The sequence below is a fragment of the Mchenga conophoros genome, linkage group LG12 (assembly GCF_057382185.1).
Source record: "Mchenga conophoros isolate Kocher_MC1m ecotype Shallow Benthic linkage group LG12, M_conophoros_male_GT1.1, whole genome shotgun sequence".
Classification (NCBI taxonomy): domain Eukaryota; kingdom Metazoa; phylum Chordata; class Actinopteri; order Cichliformes; family Cichlidae; genus Mchenga; species Mchenga conophoros.
In genome coordinates this window covers 22,850,483-22,873,105 of record NC_140537.1, presented here as the reverse complement: position 1 = coordinate 22,873,105, position 22,623 = coordinate 22,850,483, and the positions used below count along the sequence as shown (strand labels likewise).

The 22,623-nt window shown below is 39.0% G+C and overlaps 1 protein-coding gene and 1 long non-coding RNA gene across 3 annotated transcripts; both read right to left on the bottom strand.

Annotated features, from left to right (window-relative positions):
- Positions 1-205: 205 nt before the first annotated feature.
- LOC146562647 (G protein-coupled receptor-associated protein LMBRD2B-like) lies at positions 206-9,717 on the bottom strand. Of its 2 annotated transcripts, none has more exons than XM_085294590.1 (18): positions 9,621-9,717; positions 8,743-8,970; positions 8,416-8,522; positions 6,958-7,056; positions 6,169-6,336; positions 5,862-6,072; positions 5,699-5,773; positions 5,492-5,596; positions 5,174-5,354; positions 4,633-4,814; positions 4,226-4,359; positions 3,910-4,015; positions 3,715-3,812; positions 2,903-3,006; positions 2,666-2,712; positions 2,445-2,553; positions 1,236-1,329; positions 206-1,108 (listed from the first exon to the last, which is right to left on the bottom strand). In XM_085294590.1, the coding sequence occupies exons 2-18, from the start codon at positions 8,914-8,916 to the stop codon at positions 1,045-1,047; spliced, it is 2,058 nt and encodes a 685-aa protein (XP_085150716.1). In that variant the 5' UTR covers positions 8,917-8,970; positions 9,621-9,717; the 3' UTR covers positions 206-1,044. The 2 variants fall into 2 exon arrangements, with proteins under 2 accessions (XP_085150716.1, XP_085150717.1); XM_085294591.1 differs by having other exon boundaries at positions 9,570-9,674.
- Positions 9,718-19,644: 9,927 nt separating this feature from the next.
- LOC146562646 (uncharacterized) lies at positions 19,645-21,405 on the bottom strand. The gene is made up of 3 exons (XR_014894549.1): positions 21,254-21,405; positions 20,679-20,862; positions 19,645-20,601 (listed from the first exon to the last, which is right to left on the bottom strand). It is a non-coding gene; the product is annotated as an uncharacterized LOC146562646 (long non-coding RNA).
- Between the last annotated feature and the right edge of the window lie 1,218 nt (positions 21,406-22,623).

The following is a 22,623-nucleotide window of genomic DNA, read 5'->3' as shown; positions in this document are numbered from 1 at the left end:
GAGCCCTTTCTTGTTTTTAATGATGATGAGCAGGACTTATGTTTGCAGACAACATTGTGCTCTATTGTTAGAGCAGGTGGAAGAATGCCTGGAGAGGTGGTGGTATGCATTGCACTAGCAAAAGTCAGGGGCCCAAGGTGGACGTGGCAGAGCTGAAGATCCTCAGGAACAGCTCAGGTTGAGTGGTGTGGAGAAAAAGTTAGAGAGGCAATCTTTTTGAAAGGGATAGTGGATATATTGGACAAATTATGTCATTAGGACATGCAGAGGGCTGCAAAAAATACATGTAAAAAAACAAAACTAAAACTCTGTACACTCATGGAGTTACAGTATAAACCTCTCCATATATTTGCAAACAATTGTCTTGCAATAATTATCTATTTAAAAGAAAAAAAACAACAACCCTCAGGTCATAAAATAAAATAAACATTGTGACATTTGAAAAAAGTGCTATAAAGGACATCTTGGGATGCTGTTTTATATATTTTAGGCCACTCAAAATCCAACAGCAGATAAAGTACAAGCAAAAACATTATGTTTTATTTATACAATAACAACTGAACAGTTCAAAATTGTATAAATAGATGCCTGGAGACTGCACCACATGAAAATGATGCTATTTAGCAGATACAGTTGAAAACACAACTTTAAACGTGTTTATGTTTTTGATATATTCTCTATGACACTTTGCTTTAGGCACAGAAATTGAATTTCAAATTAAATAAATATAAAATCTATGCACATACTATGAGCTCTGTTATCCACCAATTTTATTATAAAACATAACAATATCAAGCATGCATTTACAGACATGTGTTAAGTTCTTACAGTTACCAATCGCTATGAATACCACCAAAAATGCTTGTGATATAAAACCCTTTATTAAAGTTATATTTTACATCTATTAAACATCTTTACTTTTTTTTTCTTAAGAGTGAATTATCTGCATTCAGACTTCCCTTTGAAGAAAATGTACCATTTGAATCATTTATTCTATTTGCAGCACATATTAGCTTTTTGATTTCCCTCCAGGTCCTTCGTGCGTCACACGTCGTCAAACACGCCCTTCACTGGAGGTGACAGAGTGAGGTAACTTCCTGCTGTGGATCTACAGCATTAAACACAGTGATACAGTGTGACAGAAAGGCACTGTTAGCATTCTTTTAAAACACAATATTATTCAGATTTATTTTAACACTAACCAACTATATTCTTGGTACTGAATGACATCATACCTTCTGTTGGGCGACTCGTCATCACTGGAGTCTTCCTGCAGTAAGCCCGTCTGCTGCTCGTCGGCCTTTTCGTTTCTTCTGGTAAATGTGACAACTGTGAATACAGAGAAGAAAAGATGCACAACACTAGTAAGCAGGTTGACTTCTTCTACAAGGGGTGGCTATAGCTCCAGAGATAGAGGTCATCTACTAATTGGAAGGTTAGCAGTTCGATGTATGCATTCACAGAAAAACCGTACCTGTATGACTGGGTGAATGACACAAGTTGTATAATGAGTGCTTAAGTAGAGTAGAAAAGCACGATATAAAAACCAGTTTATTTACCATATAAATCATGATAATCCATCAAAACTCCATGTTTGGTGTAATTCAAAACAAAGGGGAAAGGTGGTGACATGTTAAAAACTCTAGAAATGTTCTTCGTAATAATCATCTGCAGCAAAGAAATGACCGTCATCTACCATCTGCTAGATATTTATATATGTAGAAATATATATAGATGTAAAGCAGGCAGTTGTTCATGTGCAGCGTATTAGGTTCTTGCCACATAATTTGAATCAGATTGAGATCTTGAATTTGACTGTAATTTTACAACACTTTGATTCCAACTTGTTGCTGCTGCTCAGAATCATTATCTTGTTGCATTACCAAGCTACAACAAGGCTTTAGCTGTCAGACAGATGGCCTCACATTTAACTCTAGAATACTTTTTGTACAGAGCAGTTTGTGGTCAACAGGTGCCCAGGTCCTGAGGCCCAAATCATTACACCTGCACACCATGCTTGATAACTTGTATGAGGTGTTTTCCTGCTGTGTTTGGATAATAAAATATAAACCAAAGCCATGCTGCCATGTTCTTTTTAGAGAAAAGAGGCCTTCTTGTGGCAGCACTTCCAAACATGCCATACTTGTTCAGTCTTTTGCATAGATTCCTGTATGATAAGTTCTTTTTACTTGTGTCATGTTCATAGAAACCTAAGAATAACTTCCTGTGGGAACACAGGGGTGGTGCTTCTTCCAAAGAAACCCAACCAGGCAAGCTGTAAAGCCTGTATGGATATGTATCTCATGTGGGTGAGGTGCCCTAGGTCTAAAATTATAGATTTTTAGTTTCTTGTATGAGCAGCAAGTTAGGTGGACAAATATCGATTTAAAAAAAAGTGTGAAGAAAATATTAGATAGATGTAGTGATATGAGAAAGAGCCCTACCACTTTTCTTGATCTTTGTTACAGGCTCCTTCTGGTTATCCTTTAACTCAGTGTAACCAGCTCTGTTCTGCCCAGTGGCCCCATCGACACCATACCGCTCCCTCCACGCCTGAAGCACAAAACAAAGTAGGCACACTATACACACAAACCAGTAGAACCGGCAAGCCAATAGGCTGGATAGATCTTCTTGTCTTGAGCAACTAAAGAAAGAAAATATCTACCCATCTTCGATTCTCTCCATCTTCAGCTCTTTGTCTTTTCCTTCTTTCTACAGAAGAACAAATTATAAAACATACAGTGCAAACATGACAAACATACAAAAAAACATTTTTCATAGGTTACTATAATAATGCATGAAAACATTAACTGTAAAAACCTGGATATGTTTAGCTGCCAAAACTGCTCTGATGCACAGAAACTTCAGAAAGAGTAAGCAATTGAACTTGTGATCAAATTACCTCTTTTGATGAGTTCCCTGCCTTCATCCACCAGGTCAGAGATCAAATCATCATCAGTGATGTACTGATGGAAGCCCAAGCGGTTCAAACAGCGAGACCCCAGACTACAAAACAAAATGATTGACATACATACTGTAACACATAAGTTCTTGTACTCAAGACAAAAACGTGACGGGTTTTTCAGAGCAGATTCCTTCTGCAAAATGGCCATTTTATTGCTCATAATTAACCTTCATCTTAAGTGTATCAGAGTAATAAAAAGTATAAAACTACTACATCTCTACCGTGCAATTTGTGATAAACAGGTGGGTAGTGTATAGCTGGGATGATTTTAACCACACTGGATTAAATTGGCAAATAAAGGGCGTGATAATGTGTTTGGAAATGTGTTTGCACTACAGATTCTGGACAAAAGCAGAATTCAGTAGAAAAGCTAAAGTCCTATCAACTCTACTTCAAACAATGAGTCCAACAAAAAATTAAATTGCTATTTTTAAGCATAATTTAAATAACAAGTGTTTTATACTTATACAATATTTTACATCATGAGTCACAAAACCATCAACGCTTCAAGGATTATAGACAAGACAGATTTTTACTCTATTATGAGATAAACTGTAACAATGTTACTTACTCTAACAATATTATTAAAACTTGTTATTTGTTCCATAGCTTTCTTTAAATATATTATAAGTTCTCATATTTCTCATATTTATAGCTGTACTTATACATCTTAAATCAGCCATTGGACTATTTTTAGGTGGGAAAAATACACAAGAATGTGCAAAAGTTGTTAGAGATTGCTGGTTTACTTGTAATATGTAGCAAAGCACAGCAGCAATACCAGCATGGGATAATAGATGTAGAACCCATCTGATATAAATGACAGCAGCTGCATAGAGCCCATAATCTGATAAAAAAAACATAAAGAAAAGAAAAACACACATTTAATTTACAGGTACAAATGTCTGTGTGTGTGTGTTGATACGTGAATTTGTGGAACCCACAGAGGTGTAAGATGTCTGTACTCTGTTCTTGTGTGAGATGGCAGAGTCCATGTGAATCATTCCCAGAAAGTTGAGGCATAAAGGTGGAGTGAGACGACAAAATAACCTGAGTCATACAGGGAAAAAGAGAGAGAATATTAAAATTAGGACAACACAAATTAAGCATACCAGACTGAATTGTGCTTCCTGTTTGGAAAGTCTGACCTGTAACCTATCGTTCCATTGATTTGAAACCAAAATGCAAAGATGTGTTTGACTAACTAACTTTCCATTTCAACTCACTTCATCCCTTATAGTGTAAATATGCTGCACATACATGCCACTGAACAGCAGGCTGTAAGCATCAGTCTGGTGATGTGGCACCAGGTAATAGTAGTTGAAAAATCGTATCCTGAAAACTGTGGAGTAGACGCACACGCACATGAACAGGATACCCACAAAGCACACCATCTGTTGGAGAGAAAAAGGAAACACGTTTGAAGGTTAGGCTTGAACTGAAGAGAACAAAATAACCAACATGTTTATGTTCACAGCAGATTTCTGTTGGTTTTAAATAAAATAATAATGTGGGAGTCCAAGTGTTTGAAAGGCAAACTTTTGTTTCTTTCACCAATTTTCTGGCAAAAAGAAAAAAAAACTTTAAATAAATCAAAATACTATGTCACTCCTTGTAGTAACGTCATTCTAACGGGATTAGCGCTGACAGCACTAATACATACTCACCTCAATGCAATGATAGTTGTACCATTTTTCAGCCAACTGAATAAAGACCGCAAACAGAGAAAGGACGGGGTGTGTGCTGAAGAAGGTGCACTCAGACCAGATTACTGCAGCGGAGAGTAAGCACAGGAGGACGGCCAGCAGCCTGCAGAGGCCCTGTCTGAGCACACACTCCCAAAACCACTCTGAACACACACACACACACACACACACACACACACACACACACACACACACACACACACACACAAAACAAACAAATATGCGTGTAAGTGCAAACTCACATTTATGTTATACAAAAAAAAGGCACATGACTGCCGCGAAGAATTTATTATTAGACCGAGTGTCCCTAAAAGTTGCATGTTGTTTGCCAGACGACAAACAGTTCAAAAAAAGAGAAATATTCTTGTTGCTAACTGAAAACAAACCACAACTTTCTATTATGGCAGATATTCAAGAACATTTTTAAGGCTGTATTAGATATATCATCAATGCCATAATAAGTTTTACTTTTAATACTCCATGTGGGAATCTGAGAACTCACCTACAGTTGGAGTGTAGATGAACCTACGGATCCAGCCACGGTGTGCTAAAGGGAAGCTGTGGGTGAAGTGTCGGAGCGAGCTGTTCCGGCTTTTTGCTACATCTTCCAGATGAAAGGCCTGCTCTAACAGGATAGACCACTGAACCTGAGTCTGATTGTGTCTTTGCACTGCGCTGACCACCTGAAAACACACACGCAAATACAAAACATACAGGAAAGATGGGCAAACACTTTTTACAGGCATTTTAATGTGTAATCATATTTTTTTGCTTTATTTTTTTTTTAATTCACAGTGCAATTTTAAAAAGAATTAATTACTTTTTCATGAAGTTTAACTAGGACTCTTTTGGTGGGAGGGGCATTCTGGTCCACGCGAGAGATTTCCACATTTATTCCCATCTCTTCTTGGTACTTTGTGGGACACTGAAGTGAAATGACACTCAAATGAGCCCAGTGTACAAGCTGAAAATGCACAATATATGCATGAGGAAAAAATTGTTTGTGGAATTTGGTTTCATTTCTTACCTTTGTCAAAATTATGTCCACATACTTCCTTAGAAAGTGGTTTTGCCTGACAGAGGCATGGATGCCTGCAACCTCCTGTTAAAAAAAGCAGATTATTTTTGTAAAGAAAAAAAATTAATATGCTGCAGTTTATTCTTTATTCTGTTTCAAGGTTAACCCTTGCCTCCATGACATCTGCAAGTTTCTCATCTGCCTCTGCCTTCTCAGTAGCCATCTTTGCTACCTTGAAGTAGCTCTTGGATAGCACGTAATTGTGGGAAGATGACAGCCAATAAGACCGTGGGATTTCCACCAAGCCATAGCCTAGCAACAGGACCAGGAGGAAGAGTCCCCAGGTGTTGGCAGCTGTAATCCCTATGGTCTGGAGGTCCGCCCTACATGATTTAAAAGAAAGAAAGTAGATTATGCTGATTATGCTAACCAGAAAGCACAAATTGAAATATAGTGCATACAGTTCCAACTCGACTTACAAGGTCAGTTTCCACTTTAGCTGAACAGCCACATAGATGAGCAGAGCGATGAAGATGAGAAGGTATGAGCCATAATAAAGTGCATTTTCAATTAAAGCTGTTTTGATCTTTCCAACCACTGAGAAAGCTCCTGAGCGTGCATAAGACTGCATAAAGGGCAACAGCAGCCTGCATGCTCACACAGAGAACAGACAGAAAGAAACAGAGAGAAAAGGAAAGTCAAAACATTTTTTAACTTAAGGTAGAATAGTGTGTAAAAAAAAAAGAAAAAGAAGAAGAATGAATTAGAGCCCAACTGATATAGGAATTTTTTCACCGATTATTGCTGATTTAAAAATTAAAAATATCAGCTAATATTTTTTGGAGACGCATTACAGATAAACACATTTCCTTAACATTTTTAATATTTAGTTAGTTAGTCAGACTCATTACTAAGATAATATGATAACTTTTTTCAAAACAGTCTGGTTTTAATGTCACAACAACTCATTTGCACTCTGCCTAAGCCTGATCAGACCCCATAACCCTTTTTTCCTGAGTGAACATCGGCAGGTCCGTTTTCACATCGCAAAACTATGGCATCATAACAATGTGACTGGTCACATGAAATGATGAATCCAGACCAACAGTAACTATGATGATCCAGGACCAACACCAACACAGAGATATCAGATACACCTATTGCCAACAGGGAGGATAGAGAGTGCCCTCTGGTGGAACACTTAGACATCCTGACTCCTAACATGGGACGATTTATTTATCGTATGTTTATGAGTAAGAGGATCTTACCATGTAAGAAACTGAGACGTCCAGTATACAACTCTCCAAAACACTTCGAGGGTGTCATTTGGAATATAAGTCCAAGGCTCCTCACACTTGCCTGGTGGACTGAAGCGCACACAGAAGATTAAAGAATTAGAGAAAAAAAGCACACTGGAAGCCAGGTATAAAATTCTAAATGCTCAAAAGCCACATGATACATCATCACAACTTTAACACAACCACACCTTGAATCCATAAAATATACACAGTATGGATTTTGTTGCCATTTCAAAATCACTCATTGCCCCTAAAAGGTTCAGTGCCCCCACATTTCATGACAGATTTCTAATAAAAAATAGCTCCAATAAAATAAAACAATGTACGAACTAAATGCGGTAACATTTTTGTAAAGAAGTATTACTCCTGAATTCTAAAACTGTATTTCTCAAAGCTGCGAGAGCCACGAATGGAATTTAATTCACCTCCATTGTATTAGGGTGAAGGGTGAAATCTGAGAGATGACACCGATCAGCCACTGTGTTAGATACACTTGCTCGTTCACGGAAATATCTGATAGGAAGGCAATAGTAAGTTGAATAACTACTCATTTGTGAATTTGGCATAAAATGGTAAAATGGTAAATGGTCTGTATTTATATAGCGCTTTACTAGTCCCTAAGGACCCCAAAGCGCTTTACATATCCAGTCATCCACCCATTCACACACTGGTGATGGCAAGCTACATGTTTATGCCAACATGTATCAACACTTCAGGATGCTGCTGGCTGTGGTGTAATGCTGTGAAGATATTTTCTTGGCAGACTTTCGTCCCCTTAATATCAGCTGAGCATTGTTTAAACAAGAGAGCCTACTGGAGTATCTCAAAAGGTCTCCACAGTCACCAGATCTCAATTCCATTGAGCACCTTTGGAATGTGGTGGAAGGAGAAATTATAATCATGCAAGTGCAGCTGACAATTCTGCAGGAATTATGTGATGCTATCATGTCAGTATTGATAAGAGCGACTTCTTGAATCTATGCCCCAAAGAATTAAAGGAGTCCAACCCATTGCTAACTAGGTGTAACTAATAAAGTGGCCGGTGAGTGTATGTAACACATAAAAATGATGAGTACTGATATCATCTAGGGGAATTACAAATAAGCAAAAAAACGCTGATTCTTAACAGTTTTAGAATACCAAACAAAACAGTAGAGTGACTTGAACTGAGTGAATAAAGTCTGTTCAGTTGTAAGGCTTTACTTGGGCTTAAAGCAATCAAATACATGGAGAAGTCATGTGAAAGATGAGCAAATGAGATTATGAGATCCCCGTGGAATGCTGGCTCCTTTGCTAAACAAACACGGACAAAGTGGATATGTGCAGATCAGCAGATTATCTGCTGTGTTATGTATAATGCTGCATGGCGGTGGAGCAAATCTGGAAAACTATGGCCCTATTTCTGATAAATCAAAACAACGTCTTTACCTCATAGATGGAAAAGGAGACAAGTTGGCCTCACTCCTACTACTGGGGTTCGTTGGAGTTGCAGTAGTGGTGTTTGCAATGTTAGAATTGCACTGATTGTAGACAGCCTGGCAGAAGAGTAGAGTTTGCACAGTCAGGCAAACACATGTAAAAGTGCAGTGAACATAGTTAATATAAGACCCCAGAGGTGAGATTTGTATAAATAAACACACAGCTCAACCTTACTTAGAGAAATTTTTTCAAAAAGCACATAAAAATCTTACTCTTGCCCACCCCCACCCCCTGAAAAAATAAAGTTACACTAATAAAGAAATTAATGTCTAGTACCATGCTGACATCAAGTGGTAGGATGAAGACGATGAGGAAGCACAGGTACCAGGACAGCAGCGTTCCAAACAGGACCAGCCTCTGCTGCTTCCACAGATCTCCATAACGCTGGAGGAGGTAGAGGGCCAAGAAAAAAACGACCACCACCACAACAGCCAGCGCAGCACCACTCATGATGACTTATAACAAGACAGACATCAAGAGCTCATGACAGCAGACTGAAAAGACCTGGAAACAAAGAGAAAGAGGTGAGTGGTGAAAGCAGACAGAATATCAGCTCTTATCTGCTGGATAACAGAGAGAAACAGACCAGTTGAGATGTGGGGAAACATAAGTGACTAAAATGCAGTAACATAACACACTGCAATGGATTAATTAAAAGAAAGCTTTATTTATTTATAAGAGGAAAAGAAATGAACGAAAACCAGCAGGACCTTGAATTAATACACAAATCTGAAACTCTAGTGTGCCCAAAGATATTCTTTGACATTTCACAAACACTCAGAGAGGTAAGCTACTCTGATAACGTTCAGACCGAACAGAGCGAACAACTGGCTTTTAGAAAGTTTTTCAAGTGGGATATTTTTCACATAAAAAAGCTTTGAATCCTGTTTTCCAGATGTTTTGGAGTGATAACTACTGTTTTCAAGACGTTCATTTAGCTATTGTGGTCATGTTTTCTTTTTTAAAATCCAGAAGCGATGATTTTCGATGCATTTCCGCGCCGTGTTCTCGCACTGTTAACAGTCAATGCTGTGTTTCATTTCATGAACAAAGTAGGCCCACTTTTTATATATTTTATTTATTAGAGCCAGACAGACTCTTACCTGTGGAAGGTTCATTGTCATCAAAAAGCACAAAAAACTTTCTTAACTTACAGTCACATCATATTTCCTGGACGGGAACCCCGACAGATGTATACAACCTTTGAAACTACGTTGCGTAACTAACGTTCGGTACGCCAGATTTGCTGGAGCAGCAGGGGATTCTGGGTATTGTAGGCACTAGTGACTGCTGAGAATTTCATCGACAACGTAACGCCAAGTGAATCATATTTGATACATGAGTTGTTATTGGGTTTTTTTTTTAACTCATATATGCCAATTAATGTTTATTTACTTATTTGATACTCCATTGTTTTTTTGTTTTTTTTTAAAAAGGGTAATTATTTTATGGTTTAGGCTTCAGAGTAGACACAAGTAACTCTGTATTTTATAAGCATTATTGCATCACTGGGATCCATTCATACACGTACAGTGTAGACAGGTAGACAGATATGCTCATACAAATGATTGTAGGTTCAAAACCTGAGAAAGATACACAAATATAAACTTTTAAACTGTTGAAAAAGGAAGTAGCTTAATGTTTTTTGTAGTCATTACATTTGTAGCCAGTTTTTTTCTGAACTTAGTTCGAAGGACAGCTACATACTTTGCTAGAATATGTTGTGAGCTGACAATACTATCTTTAAATATACACTGCGTTCCAAATTATCATGCAAATGATATTTTCTCTGATTTTCCTAAATAGTCGATTCAAATGACAGCATGATTTTCGAGTCATCAAGCATTAGAGTATAATTCAAATGTTACTCAACAAACCTCCCAATGAAAACAGTATGTTTTTCAAAAATAAAAAACTTAAAATGCACTGTTCCAAATTATTACGCAAACAGAGTTTCAAAACATTTTAAAGATTGTAGAGAATTGAAAGTGGTCATTTGTTGAATTTGCAGCATTAGGAGATTATATTTACTGAAATCAAAAGCTATTTCAATCAAAAACCTCTTAAAAGGTCAAGTTACATATTAACATAGGACCCCTTATTTGATAGCAGTTTCACAGTTCTTGCATCCATGGAACTTGTGAGTTTTTGGAGAATTTCTGCTTGAATGTCTTTGCAGGATGTCAGAATAGCCTCCCAGAGCTGCTGTTTGGATGTGAACTGCCTACCACCCTCATAGTTTTTTGCTTGAGGATGCTCCAAAGGTTCTCAATAGGATTGAGGTTAGGGGAGGATGGGGGTCACAATATGAGTTTCTCTCCTTTTATGCTGATAGCAGCCAATGATGCAGAGGTATTCCTTGCAGCATGAGATGGTGCATTGTCTAACATGAAGATGATTTTGTTGCGGAAAGTATGGTTCTTCTTTTTCTATCATGGAAGAAAGTGGTCAGTCAGAAAATCCACATACTTTGCAGTGGCCATTTTCACACGTTCAGGGGCCCTAAAGGGCCGGACCAGCTCTCTCCCTGTGATTCCGCCCCAAGACATGACTCCACCACCTCCTTGCTGATGTCACAGCCTTGTTGGGACATGGTGGCCATCCACCAACCAGCCACCACCATCCATCTGGACCATCCACGGTTGTATGGCACTCATCAGTGAACAAGACTGTTTTAAAACTAGTCGTCATGTAGTTCTGGGCCCACTGCAGCCGTTTCTGCTTGTGAGTATTGGTTAGGGGTAGGGATGGGTGCCAGTATCCGGTGCACCGGTTCTGACATAAACGGTAGTAACCAGACCGAAAAGCAGCGCACATTTCGGTGCTTTTTTTTTTCCTGCGATGTCATACACTTTGGATTCTAGCCAATCATTTTACCTTTCCAAGGAAGTAGGCGGGCCCAGGTACATACGTTCTTTTAGAGCAGAGCTACAGATTAAAAATGCCCAAAGCGAAGCGCTCAAAAGTCTGGCTGTACTTCACAGCAAAAGATGCAAACTCAGCAGCCTGCAACAAGTGCTTTAAGGTGATACTGTGATGACGGATGATGATGGCAGCAGCAGCCGTTCTTCTCTGAGTGAGTGGCTTAATGTTGTTCGTGTGTAATTTACATTGAGTAGGCTAACCACGTTATTACATTAATGCATGTAAGGTGAACTAGCAAACACCGTTGTAGTTACATGCTGTCTTCTTGTTTGATAGAGTGATACCATATATGCCCTATAGCTGCAAAAAAGGCTAACATTGTTATCTTTTTAAATTTAAATTTTTGTGAAATATCTAAGGTTTTCATTACATGTCCAAGGCATTCAACTATTTCACGCTTTTCAGCAACAGAGAGATCCTTTTTCTTTCCCATACTGCTTGAAAATTGTGGTCTGCTTAATAATGTGGAACATCCTTCTTTAGTGGTTTTTCCTTTAATTGGGCTCAACGGGCAAACTAATGATCATAGGTGTCCAAGGTTGATTTCAGTGATACAAAGAGTCCTGAGACACAATTCCATCCATGAGTTTAACTGAAAAACAACTTATTTCATCTTTATGCCACTTAAACACAATTTGCATAATATTTGTGTAAGTAAATAGCAGAAATAACCAGAAAATCTTTGCAGTAGTGTCTTATGAGGAAACCTCACTCACCCCACTTTTTAGTACAAGATATAGGATGAGGAAAGAGCAGAACAGAGTCAAGAGGCTGGAATGTGGACAGAGAAGCAAGCATATGAATAATGTGGCCATAATTCAGCATAAAAAGACGTGTGGATTGCACAGCATTGAAAGAGAAACATAATGGTGTTCTGTAGAAGACAGAAACAGTTTTTGTCTCCAGAGACATGCATATTCTGTATAGCACAAAGCTACATAAGGACAGGCTGAAATATAACAAATGAAACAGAAACAAATGATGCTGCTTCTTATTATTATACTCCTGATTCTGAATTTAACAGAGTGATACAATTTATGAAAAATAAAATTCATATGAACTTCAAAATCTATCACAGGTTCATATACAAAATCAGCCACAGGCTGATTGAACTTTTTTTTTTTTTTTTGCTTTGATTAAATTGCAAAGTGCTGGACCTGAAAGGAAAAGGTAATTTATAATGATATATTTCTGATATACTACGACTAATGAGCAATATTTTAAAACAGGACATCTTCTTATCTTCTTTTTATATCTTCTTGTGATATCTTCTTTTTCTTTTGCTAAATCAGTAAGACACAATTCTTTTTCATATTTTTTAATCCAACATACATATTTTTTCAGATATGCATTCTGATATGATATAAATTAATTTCTGTCTGTCCTTGCAAACTACCTTTTAAATCCATTGGTTAAAGTTGTGTTGGTTTTCATGCACTTCTAATTGCAACACAGGCAAAAAATGCATAAATCTTAATTCTTGCAACACAGACAATTATTCTCTAAACTTGGTGAATCTTGAAAAAGAAAAACTCAAATCACTTTTTCAGTTATGTTTTCTTCTGATCCCGTGCTCCTCTTCTCCTCCACCCTACTCCCTGAAACATTTGTACTTATATCCAGATAGAGTGCTGACTGAAAGCGACACAGAATGCTTTCAGTGCGTTTCAGTTGTGGAGGTACAACCATAAATAAGGGTCGTCAGCGTACATGGGTCCAAGTATGTTTATGCACACAGCTCGGTGCTCCAGCAACAAGTCCATGTGGCCCAGCAGATCCAGACACAGATGTTCAGTGAGATTCACTAAAACGGCCCAGCCTTCAATTGCTCTGGTCACACCCAGTGCATCCAACAAAACTGACCCAAAAATGTCCAGAGAGGCTGGCCAGTCCTCTAGAAGACTGTCTGTTAGCTCCATTTTCCTGTGTCTCGTTTCTGCAGTGCAAGGCTTATTGGCCTGATTCAAACTGTTACAGCACAGATAAAACCCAGTGGCAGGTGCTTAATGAGGCCATCTGTCACACCCCCCCCCCCCCCACCCTCCCAATCCTAAAAGGATTAAAATAATTAGGTGCATGACCATTCAAACCTGTTTGAATGAGATTCAATCCTTCAGTCACTGTAGAATATATGTATGTCCTAATCTCATTGATCAGATACATTCTTCAAATCTGAGGCAGAGATTATCCTGATTATTATTATTATAGCATCACCATCTAACTGGAGGCTAAGGTTATGTATGTATATACTCATTAAAATTATTATTAATGTGTAATAAGATCATGTTTTCACCAGGTTATTAAAATGAGCAGCTCGTCTACTCACAGCAGCTCATTTCTTAACCTTATGAAGGGACATTTGCTGATTATAAAGACTAACAACGTTTTACGTCAGACATTTTGGACCTGTCAGCAATAATCAGTACTGTTTTTGTTATTTTACAGTTTTTTGTTTAGTTTTTACTTTAATAACAAACAAACAAAAACACAAACAAAACCAATGTTATATACATACTAGATGAGGAAAAAAAATGCTCCGGACCAATATGTCTTTAACCACTAGATTTAAAGATGCAAAAGAAATTGTTCCTTGGGTGAACTCTAACAGGGGTGGATTAAGTTAGTGCAGTTGTTTCACCACTAGATGGAGGTAGTTAATTTGTTTCTGAAGGTTCAGCTTTGCAAAAAGAGAGAAACAGGATCAAGCAGATACACATTTTAACAATAAATAAATATATAAGAGAAAATAATCTACAAATATCATTTATTTTACATCAATTGAATTTAAGAGAATATAACTAATAAAACTAAAGCACTGTATGTGTGGTGATACAGTTTCATATTGGAATGCCAGGAAGCTGCTGCTCACACAGTCCCAATCGTGATTACTGTGGGGACGGTTTCTCATTTTTACACCAAATTTCAGTGCAATCTAAATACATACCATTCAACAGAAACATGGAATACGAATGCAGTGATGCTAAAAGACAGTTCAAACCCCCTGTATGAAGATGTAATGAGGTGAGGTACTGGTTATCTCTTCTTCATGCTATTATCTTCTCCCATTGTTACAAGTCTCTTGAATCTTTCACAGGTTAAATTCATGAACCCGTGGTTTTGATACAAAAGACGGGTGTGGCGTTTTAATCTCTGAGAACTTCAAACACAATTTTGAAAACCTTGTTAGGTTTCTGGTCACACCCTTTGGCACAACAGTAAGCAGATTATTAGATTATTTGGGAAACCTTGTACACTGTGTTCTTGAAATGACTTATACTGAAATTATATCCCTGCCACCCGAGCAAGTTTATTCATATTTACTCATTTTAGTGAGATATGTTGTGCTTTTGCTGGTTGCTTTTTTTGTAGTTTAATAAGGAGCATGTGATATTCAGGAAACATTGTTGAAAAACAGATTTTGGGCCCCACTAGTGGAGTGTGGTGACACTACTGACAATTTTGAGAACCACTTTATTTTGGAGGATTTTAAAGGTTGAGCCAAGACCCAAAATCTGAATCGTTGTCAGACTGATGTTTGCATTCAATGAGCAGCTCTAATCTAGCAATTAGAAAAACAAAATTAAATTTCTCAAGTTCATGGGTGCAACTGGGTCAGCTAGATGATAAACTACATTACTTTGGTCAAAACACTGAAGCAAACGTTAACAAGAACATAGTTTAGATACTCAGTTCTGGTGTTCACTTAGTGCTCTGTAATCTCGAGTGACAACACTTTGGTTATATAGTCCTTTCCTGATTAAATAATAGTGTTAATGATAAACTGCAGCTGAAGATGTTGGAATTGTTGAAGAAAGAAGGTAAAAGAAAACCCACAGCTGTTTGTTTTGAATGCAACACTGAACACGACTCAGAGAGACATGATAAAGTTCATAAATTTAGAGACATCAGAGTTGCTGCTATAGTTAAAGTATGACAAAACAGCAGCAATAAGTCACCTATTTGTCACAGTGCTGACAAATGAGTTTTTGGTGTCACGTTATTTTCACTATTGTAAAATGGCAACAAACAACATGCTGACTTGTTTCTGTTTCTTTCTTTGTTTTGTGAATTTTAATGCTCACAGAACACATTAATTTTAGTCTTCCTTCCTTTGTTCTTTTTTTTAAGTCAAAGACATAAAGTTGCAACACAAAGTTTTAAGGTCTTAACTATGTTAGGCTTATTTTTTGTCATGATCCGGAGTTTGTGACTCCGTGTTTATGTTTTAGTAGTTATTATTATTCTGGGTTTTGTTTTCATGTTCCTATGTGTACCCCAGTCTGTGTGAAGTTTTTGTGTTGTGTCATTGCATGTATGTGTTTCCTGTTTTATTTTGAAGGTCTGCGTCTTATGTGAGTGTTTTCAGTTGCCTCCCTAGTCTCGTCACGTTAATCACTTCCAGCTGTGTCCCCCACCTGTGTGTAATCTCCCTGTGTTCTCTGAGTGTTTTTAAGTCTTGTCTTTTGTCTTAGTCGTTGCTGGTTCGTCTGTGTTGTTTCCCCTCGGTCTCCCTGCGTCTCTCTGTATGTATTTCCCCGGACCTCCCTGCATCTTCATTTCTGGTTTGTTTTGTTAGTTTTACCCAGTTTAGGTTTCCGGTTTCATGTTCACCCACCATTGCTGTTTGTACCCACTCCTGTAAATAAATACTCACCTGCACCAGAGCTGCCGCCTTTTGGATCCTTTCTACGACTCCACACGTCTGCCACACCGGGCGTGACATTTTTAGTTGATAAGGTTTATCATTTTCTGGCTTAATGTGTAACTATCATTTTAACATTACAGTGGGTCAAAGTAGGGTTAACCATAAATGTTATAACTTTAAATACAACTTTATATAATATAAATGCTGTGTCAAAGTCTTGATGTGGTTAAGAAATGGAGAAAATGTAGGAAAAACCTGACACAGGACCTGAGAGATGCAGAAGGTCCTTCAGTTGAGTCATCTGTTCACTGAAGCCTCAGCAGAAATGGTCTCAGTGGAAGGGTGGAAGCAATTCTAAAGGAAGGGAAATAAGTTTATGAAACTATGAAAAGCATCATCAGATTTTGATCCACCACACAACACCATGTGGAAAGCATCCGATTGCTTCAAAGCGTCAGTTAAAGCAGTGATCTTAAGAATGATACAGTAAAATTATACCAGGGTAGAAAAAACACACCATAGAACATTCATGGATTGGCATCCCCAGAGCCTGGACCTCAACATTTGAAGCATTGTGGGATCATCTTGACAAAGAACGGAATGAAAGTCAGTGAGCATCCAAAGAAGAGCTTTGAATGTCCTTCAAGAGGACTCGAAAACTATTCCTGAAGACTACTTAATGCAATTACTAGAAAGTTTGCCGAAGAGAGTTAAGAAGAATTCAATTCAATTCAATTCAATTTTATTTATATAGCGCCAAATCACAACAAAAGTCGCCTCAAGGCGCTTCATAGATACAGAGAAAAACCCAACAATCATATGACCCCCTATGAGCAAGCACTTTGGCGACAGTGGGAAGGAAAAACTCCCTTTTAACAGGAAGAAACCTCCGGCAGAACCAGGCTCAGGGAGGGGCGGGGCCATCTGCTGCGACCGGTTGGGGTGAGAGAAGGAAGACAGGATAAAGACATGCTGTGGAAGAGAGACAGAGGTTAATAACAGATATGATTCAATGCAGAGAGGTCTATTAATACATAGTGAGTGAGAAAGGTGACTGGAAAGGAAAAACTCAATGCATCATGGGAATCCCCCGGCAGCCTACGTCTATTGCAGCATAACTAAGGGAGGATTCAGGGTCACCTGGTCCAGCCCTAACTATATGCTTTAGAAAAAAGGAAAGTTTTAAGCCTAATCTTAAAAGTAGAGATAGTGTCTGTCTCCCGAATCCAAACTGGAAGCTGGTTCCACAGAAGAGGGGCCTGAAAACTGAAGGCTCTCCCTCCCATTCTACTTTTAAATACTCTAGGAACAACAAGTAGGCCTGCAGAGTGAGAGCGGAGCGCTCTAATAGGGTGATATGGTACTACAAGGTCATTAAGATAAGATGGGGCCTGATTATTTAAGACCTTGTATGTGAGGAGCAGGATTTTGAATTCAATTCTGGATTTAACAGGAAGCCAATGAAGGGAAGCCAAAACAGGAGAAATCTGCTCTCTCTTTCTAGTCCCTGTCAGGACTCTTGCTGCAGCATTTTGGATTAGCTGAAGGCTTTTCAGTGAGTTTTTTGGACATCCTGATAATAATGAATTACAGTAGTCCAGCCTGGAAGTAATAAATGCATGAACTAGTTTTTCAGCGTCACTCTGAGACAGGATATTTCTAATTTTAGAGATGTTGCGCAAATGGAAGAAAGCAGTCTTACATATTTGTTTAATATGTGCGTTGAAGGACATGTCCTGGTCAAAAATGACTCCAAGGTTCCTCACCGCGTTACTGGAGGCCAAGGTAATGCCATCCAGAGTAAGAATCTGATTAGATACCATATTTCTAAGATTTTCAGGGCCGAGTACAATAACCTCAGTTTTATCTGAATTAAGAAGCAGAAAGTTAGTGGCCATCCAGGTCTTTATAAAGGTGGTCGTATCAAATATTGACCTTCAAGCTTGTTGGAATTGTACAAACTTATTTTTTGCCTTATTTACTGTATTTTCATGTATCTTTGCACATGTTTCAATACATGGCTACACCGATTTCCCATTTTCCTATTACAATATAAAGAAATGTAGCATAAAATTGACTTTCCTACTAAATGTAAACTTGCTCAGAAACTCCACCACGGCTGACTAGCACATAATTAAATGCACGCAGTCTTCAAAATGTTCTTATCTATGAAAACGCATCACCCTAGGGACGAGTACAAGATGTACTAGTCTCCAATTTCTTCATCTGTACACTGCTGCCTCATTTTTTGCTATGTGGAAGCATTGCCTCGTTTGCAGTCCTCTTTATCCGTGTGCCAAATACTGAAATGCTGTTTCCATGGCATGTCTGCTACTATTACTGAGTGTCGAGACTTCTTCTTCTCTTATGCTGTAATTAAACATTCTCTCCAAGTGTTCTTATCTGTATGCCTAGCATGTTATGACTCCCTACCATCACACTTCTCCTCTGCATCCTGTTGACAAACCACTGGGACAACATCCAGTGTGGCCTTATTGAGATCAGTGAGAAACGGTGTGTGAACGTCTTCGCCTCCCATCTGAACAACTATGAGTGCGCTGAGACCCCTGGGTTTGAAGTCTGTAACATTTGATCCATGGGAAACCCTTGTGCACAATGATGCCGCTGAACAATGTGGCCCCAGTTCGGTGTGTCCCTAGAGGGCCACTGTAGACTGAAGATCTTATAACCTGTCCTGGATACATCACCCCCTTGGGACCGGACCACTCCCATCTGAAACTACTGGCCCGGTAGTTCAGCCAGAACCAGATAGAATTACACGATAACTGATGCTGAGGCTGAAGGCATGATTTATATGTGCTTGTGTATAAAATACCAGTGCGTGAATGAGTGAGTAAAAATCTAAGCGCTTTTGACATCAGATCTAAATAAGCAAGCAGCTTGCTCATGACATCACTTACTTCTAAAGTTACCAAATAATCGAACTTGTTTTTCTGTCCTTCAAAAACTCCAACTCTTTGTGTAGCCAATTGATAAGAGAAAGCATGGATGATCACTGTTTCCTCTTTGTTCAATGGATTATTAATAAACAATGCTTCTCCTGCTATTCCTGACATTATACGATTCTTCACTTTAATCCCAGAAAAACACAAGATGCCATTAAAACACATGGCTTCTTCAGTGAATCATCAGATCAGGAGTAAATCTATTTTCATCCACATTCCTCCAATAATCTGTTTAAGAGAACTAAGATGAGACCACTAATTGGAGTGTTTGAGGTGCTGCAGTTACCTAAAGAAAGCAGTGATTCGTGATGAAACAAGATGTTAGAAGATTTGTGAAAATATTACACGATGAAACCCGTTCCAACCAATACTGTTCCGTTTTTCTGGCACATCCCAGCTCAGAAACCAAAAAAAGTTAAACCCTCAAACAACAAAAATTTTATCAATCAGTATCAAAAAAACCCCATTTAAGGTGGGTTTTGCAGATGCTGGACTGTAAACAAAGCACACAAAAACCCACAGTCATGATAATGAAGACATTTGAATACACACAAGAGAGAATCCAGACTCCAGAAATTTGCCACAATTATGTGTTTCTCTTTTAATTCTGCATTTTATGTCATGGCACTGATTCTTGTTTTCTTTCTTCACTTTACAAATTCAGCTCTTTGGTCCAGCCAACCAGCTTTGCCCTGTGACAACAAAGGAGGCTGTTGTTTGTTCCCTGTTCGGTTAGCTGTGTGACAGATGCCATGTGGTTTCTCTGTGGTGAGCACTGGGAATAGTGTAAGTCATTCCAGATGACTTGAGGCTTAATGAGGAGAGAGCAAAAGTTTTGGTATGGTATTACTCCCTGTCACGACTTTGTGTCGCAGACAGACAACATTCAGCCATCCAGTGTGCTTTCACAATAATTAGGAAAAGCAGTTCTACACTGTGACTAAAGTGTGAGCAAAGTGTAACCAAAGCCCTCATGTGAGGGCTGTAGTGAAACATTGACATTTTATATCAAACCAGTTACTGAAGTTAATGAACTACCATTATAGTTTATTTTGAGTATATAACCCCCCCCCCTCAAAAAAAAACAAAAAAACAAAAAACAACAAAATGTAGGAATGCAAATGGGGAACTGTGACATCAGTTCTTGTCCCATCTCTGTTATCTGTTCCCTTTGGTCATTATTGCTTCTGTTCCAAGTCATTTTACATAAGCTGCAAATATCAGTCACTGACCTTTATTTATGATCTTAAATGCTCTGTTTTTCCAGAAATATTTCTTACCTTCCAATATAACTGTATCGATAAAAACTCCACTGCTTCCACTGATTTACATTTGTGTATATAAAGCGGAATCAAAACCTCCCTGAAAGTCTCAACAAAAACGATCATTATCATGCTTATATTTTATTAATGTACAATTTATCATATAGCCACACCTAGTGAAAGTGGAGCTGAGCATATATTTTTCTTCAGTTTATCACATAGTCTTTACACAGATGTAGAAGGACCCAGGTGCTGTGGTGCCACTGAGTGGTCAGTAAGTCTTGTTTGGAAGTTTCAATCTGAACATTTTTGCAATCACTGTCTTGATGTTTTGAACCTGGATGTGAGAAGAGAGAACTGAGTGACACTGAATGCTCATGTGGTAATGACATGCCAATCAAAAAGCAGGTGTACCCTGAAGTGTATCCTTTTTGACTGAAATATGTCCCCAATATAAGACTTTCAATGGAAAAGTCAACACTGAACTGTGTTATCTTGACTGGATTGGCTTACATCTGATGGTTCGGCCTTCGCCCATGGGGTTCAGGCAGGCTCAGCCTGAATGAGTCTCATGGGCCACCCCTCCAGTGGACACCACCTGCATGCAGGAGGGATACAAAAGAAGAGGCCATAGCAATCAATTACCCAGTTACTGAAAGCTGCTTTGGATATATGGAGCTGTCTGGTGGCAAAAGAGCTAGTTGTTGATATTGAGAGACACTGGCTCACATCATCACATAGCTTGGGTTCTTGTTTTGAAGGAAGGAAGGTTCAGGGCTTAAGCAATCAGCATCATGGGCTCATCCGGTTAGAATAAGAATAAGCAGTCATCTAATTATTCTCAGGGTTTTCCTTTTATTCTCCAAATCAATAAGGCAAAGGAAGGAAAGAAAGACACACATGGACTGCTCTCTCTAAAAAGGACATAAAGTACGATTTAAGTAACTCAAAATGATACATGAACTCAGGAGACTCAAAGAGAAACTCACCTCAGCTGCCGCCCCATGTGGGAGTGAAGAAAGAGTGAGGGGTAGGTGAGTGCAGTCCTTATATAACGAGTGACAGGTGAGTGCAATTAAGGCCAAGCACCACACCCAATCAAAGGTGAGGAAAAGAAACAAGGTGCATCTGGTGAAGTGAATGTGCTAGAAGGTGAACCTTTACAACAGCCGCCCCCATATTTCTACTGAGAAATATGTTCAAAGGATTAGAGATGCTCCTTTTCACAAAGCGGGGGCAGAGGAATCAGACATGCTACAGGTCTACTATAGGTTCAGGGGGTCGACCTAGAGGTCGACAATGCAGGCCAGACAGTTCAGGGGGCCGACCATGTAGCCAGCGGTGGCGGCAAAGCAGGTCCAAATGGCAACCACGTGGGATGCAGCGGCAGGCCCAGACCTGCAGACCGTTGGGCAGTTTTGCAGGTGCTGGGGGCAATGTACGGGGCTTGGCAGAGGCAGGACCAGGTGATGCAGGAGCAGGCAGCGCCCTGACCACTGGCGGAATGGCAGCCACAGGCGGTGGAACTGGTGATAGTGGCACTGCCGGTGACGACATAGGTACTGCTGATGGTAGAGTATGAGGTGGCTGAATGAATTCAGAGCCATCAGCGGACACAAGGATGTGCTGGAGCGGTTCTCCTGAACCTGAACTGGAAGATGTGAATAAACATTGGGCATGCGTGGAACTGCTCTGGGGTTGGAAGTCTGTGATTGGACCTTGGAGTGTCCATCCTAAGCGGGTTTTGACTGCTGCAGGAGATCCAAATGGTCCATGTCTAACTGGTGCAATAGGCGTAATAAGGTGGGTATGATCAGAGCCTATGAGCAGTAGTGGAGCTGCTTTGTTAGTAAAGGTTAATGGGATACCTTGAAGATGCTTGTATCTCCGTTGAAGAGAGGATACGGGGTAGGTGTGGTCTGAAAGTGCTAAGTGACTTGTAGCGAAGGCATTGTTAATTGTGTAAGTTTTCTCTGGATGTGCGATGGGAGAAATCTGGAAACTTACAGAAGAACCTTTAATAGTTTCAACTTCTTGATGGACAGTTCTGAGTGATAATTTTTCAGCTTTCCCAGTTAGGTCTGGGTCTAAATTTTGTGTTTAGGTAGCAGAAGTGCAGTAGCACTACAGTCAGCTCATTTTAAAAACAAGCGTCACTATTGGAACAGTCTGTTTTAGTGATGGGATTTCCGGCTCTTTTTAGAGAACCGGCTCTTTCGGCTCGACTCACTAAAAAGAGCCGGCTCTTTGGGCTCCAAACCGGCTCTTCAGGTTGTTTTGTTGCTTTAATTAATTTATTATTAACAATAATATAAAATTATGCATAAAAGGAATTACTAATGTAAAAAAAAGAAGTGGT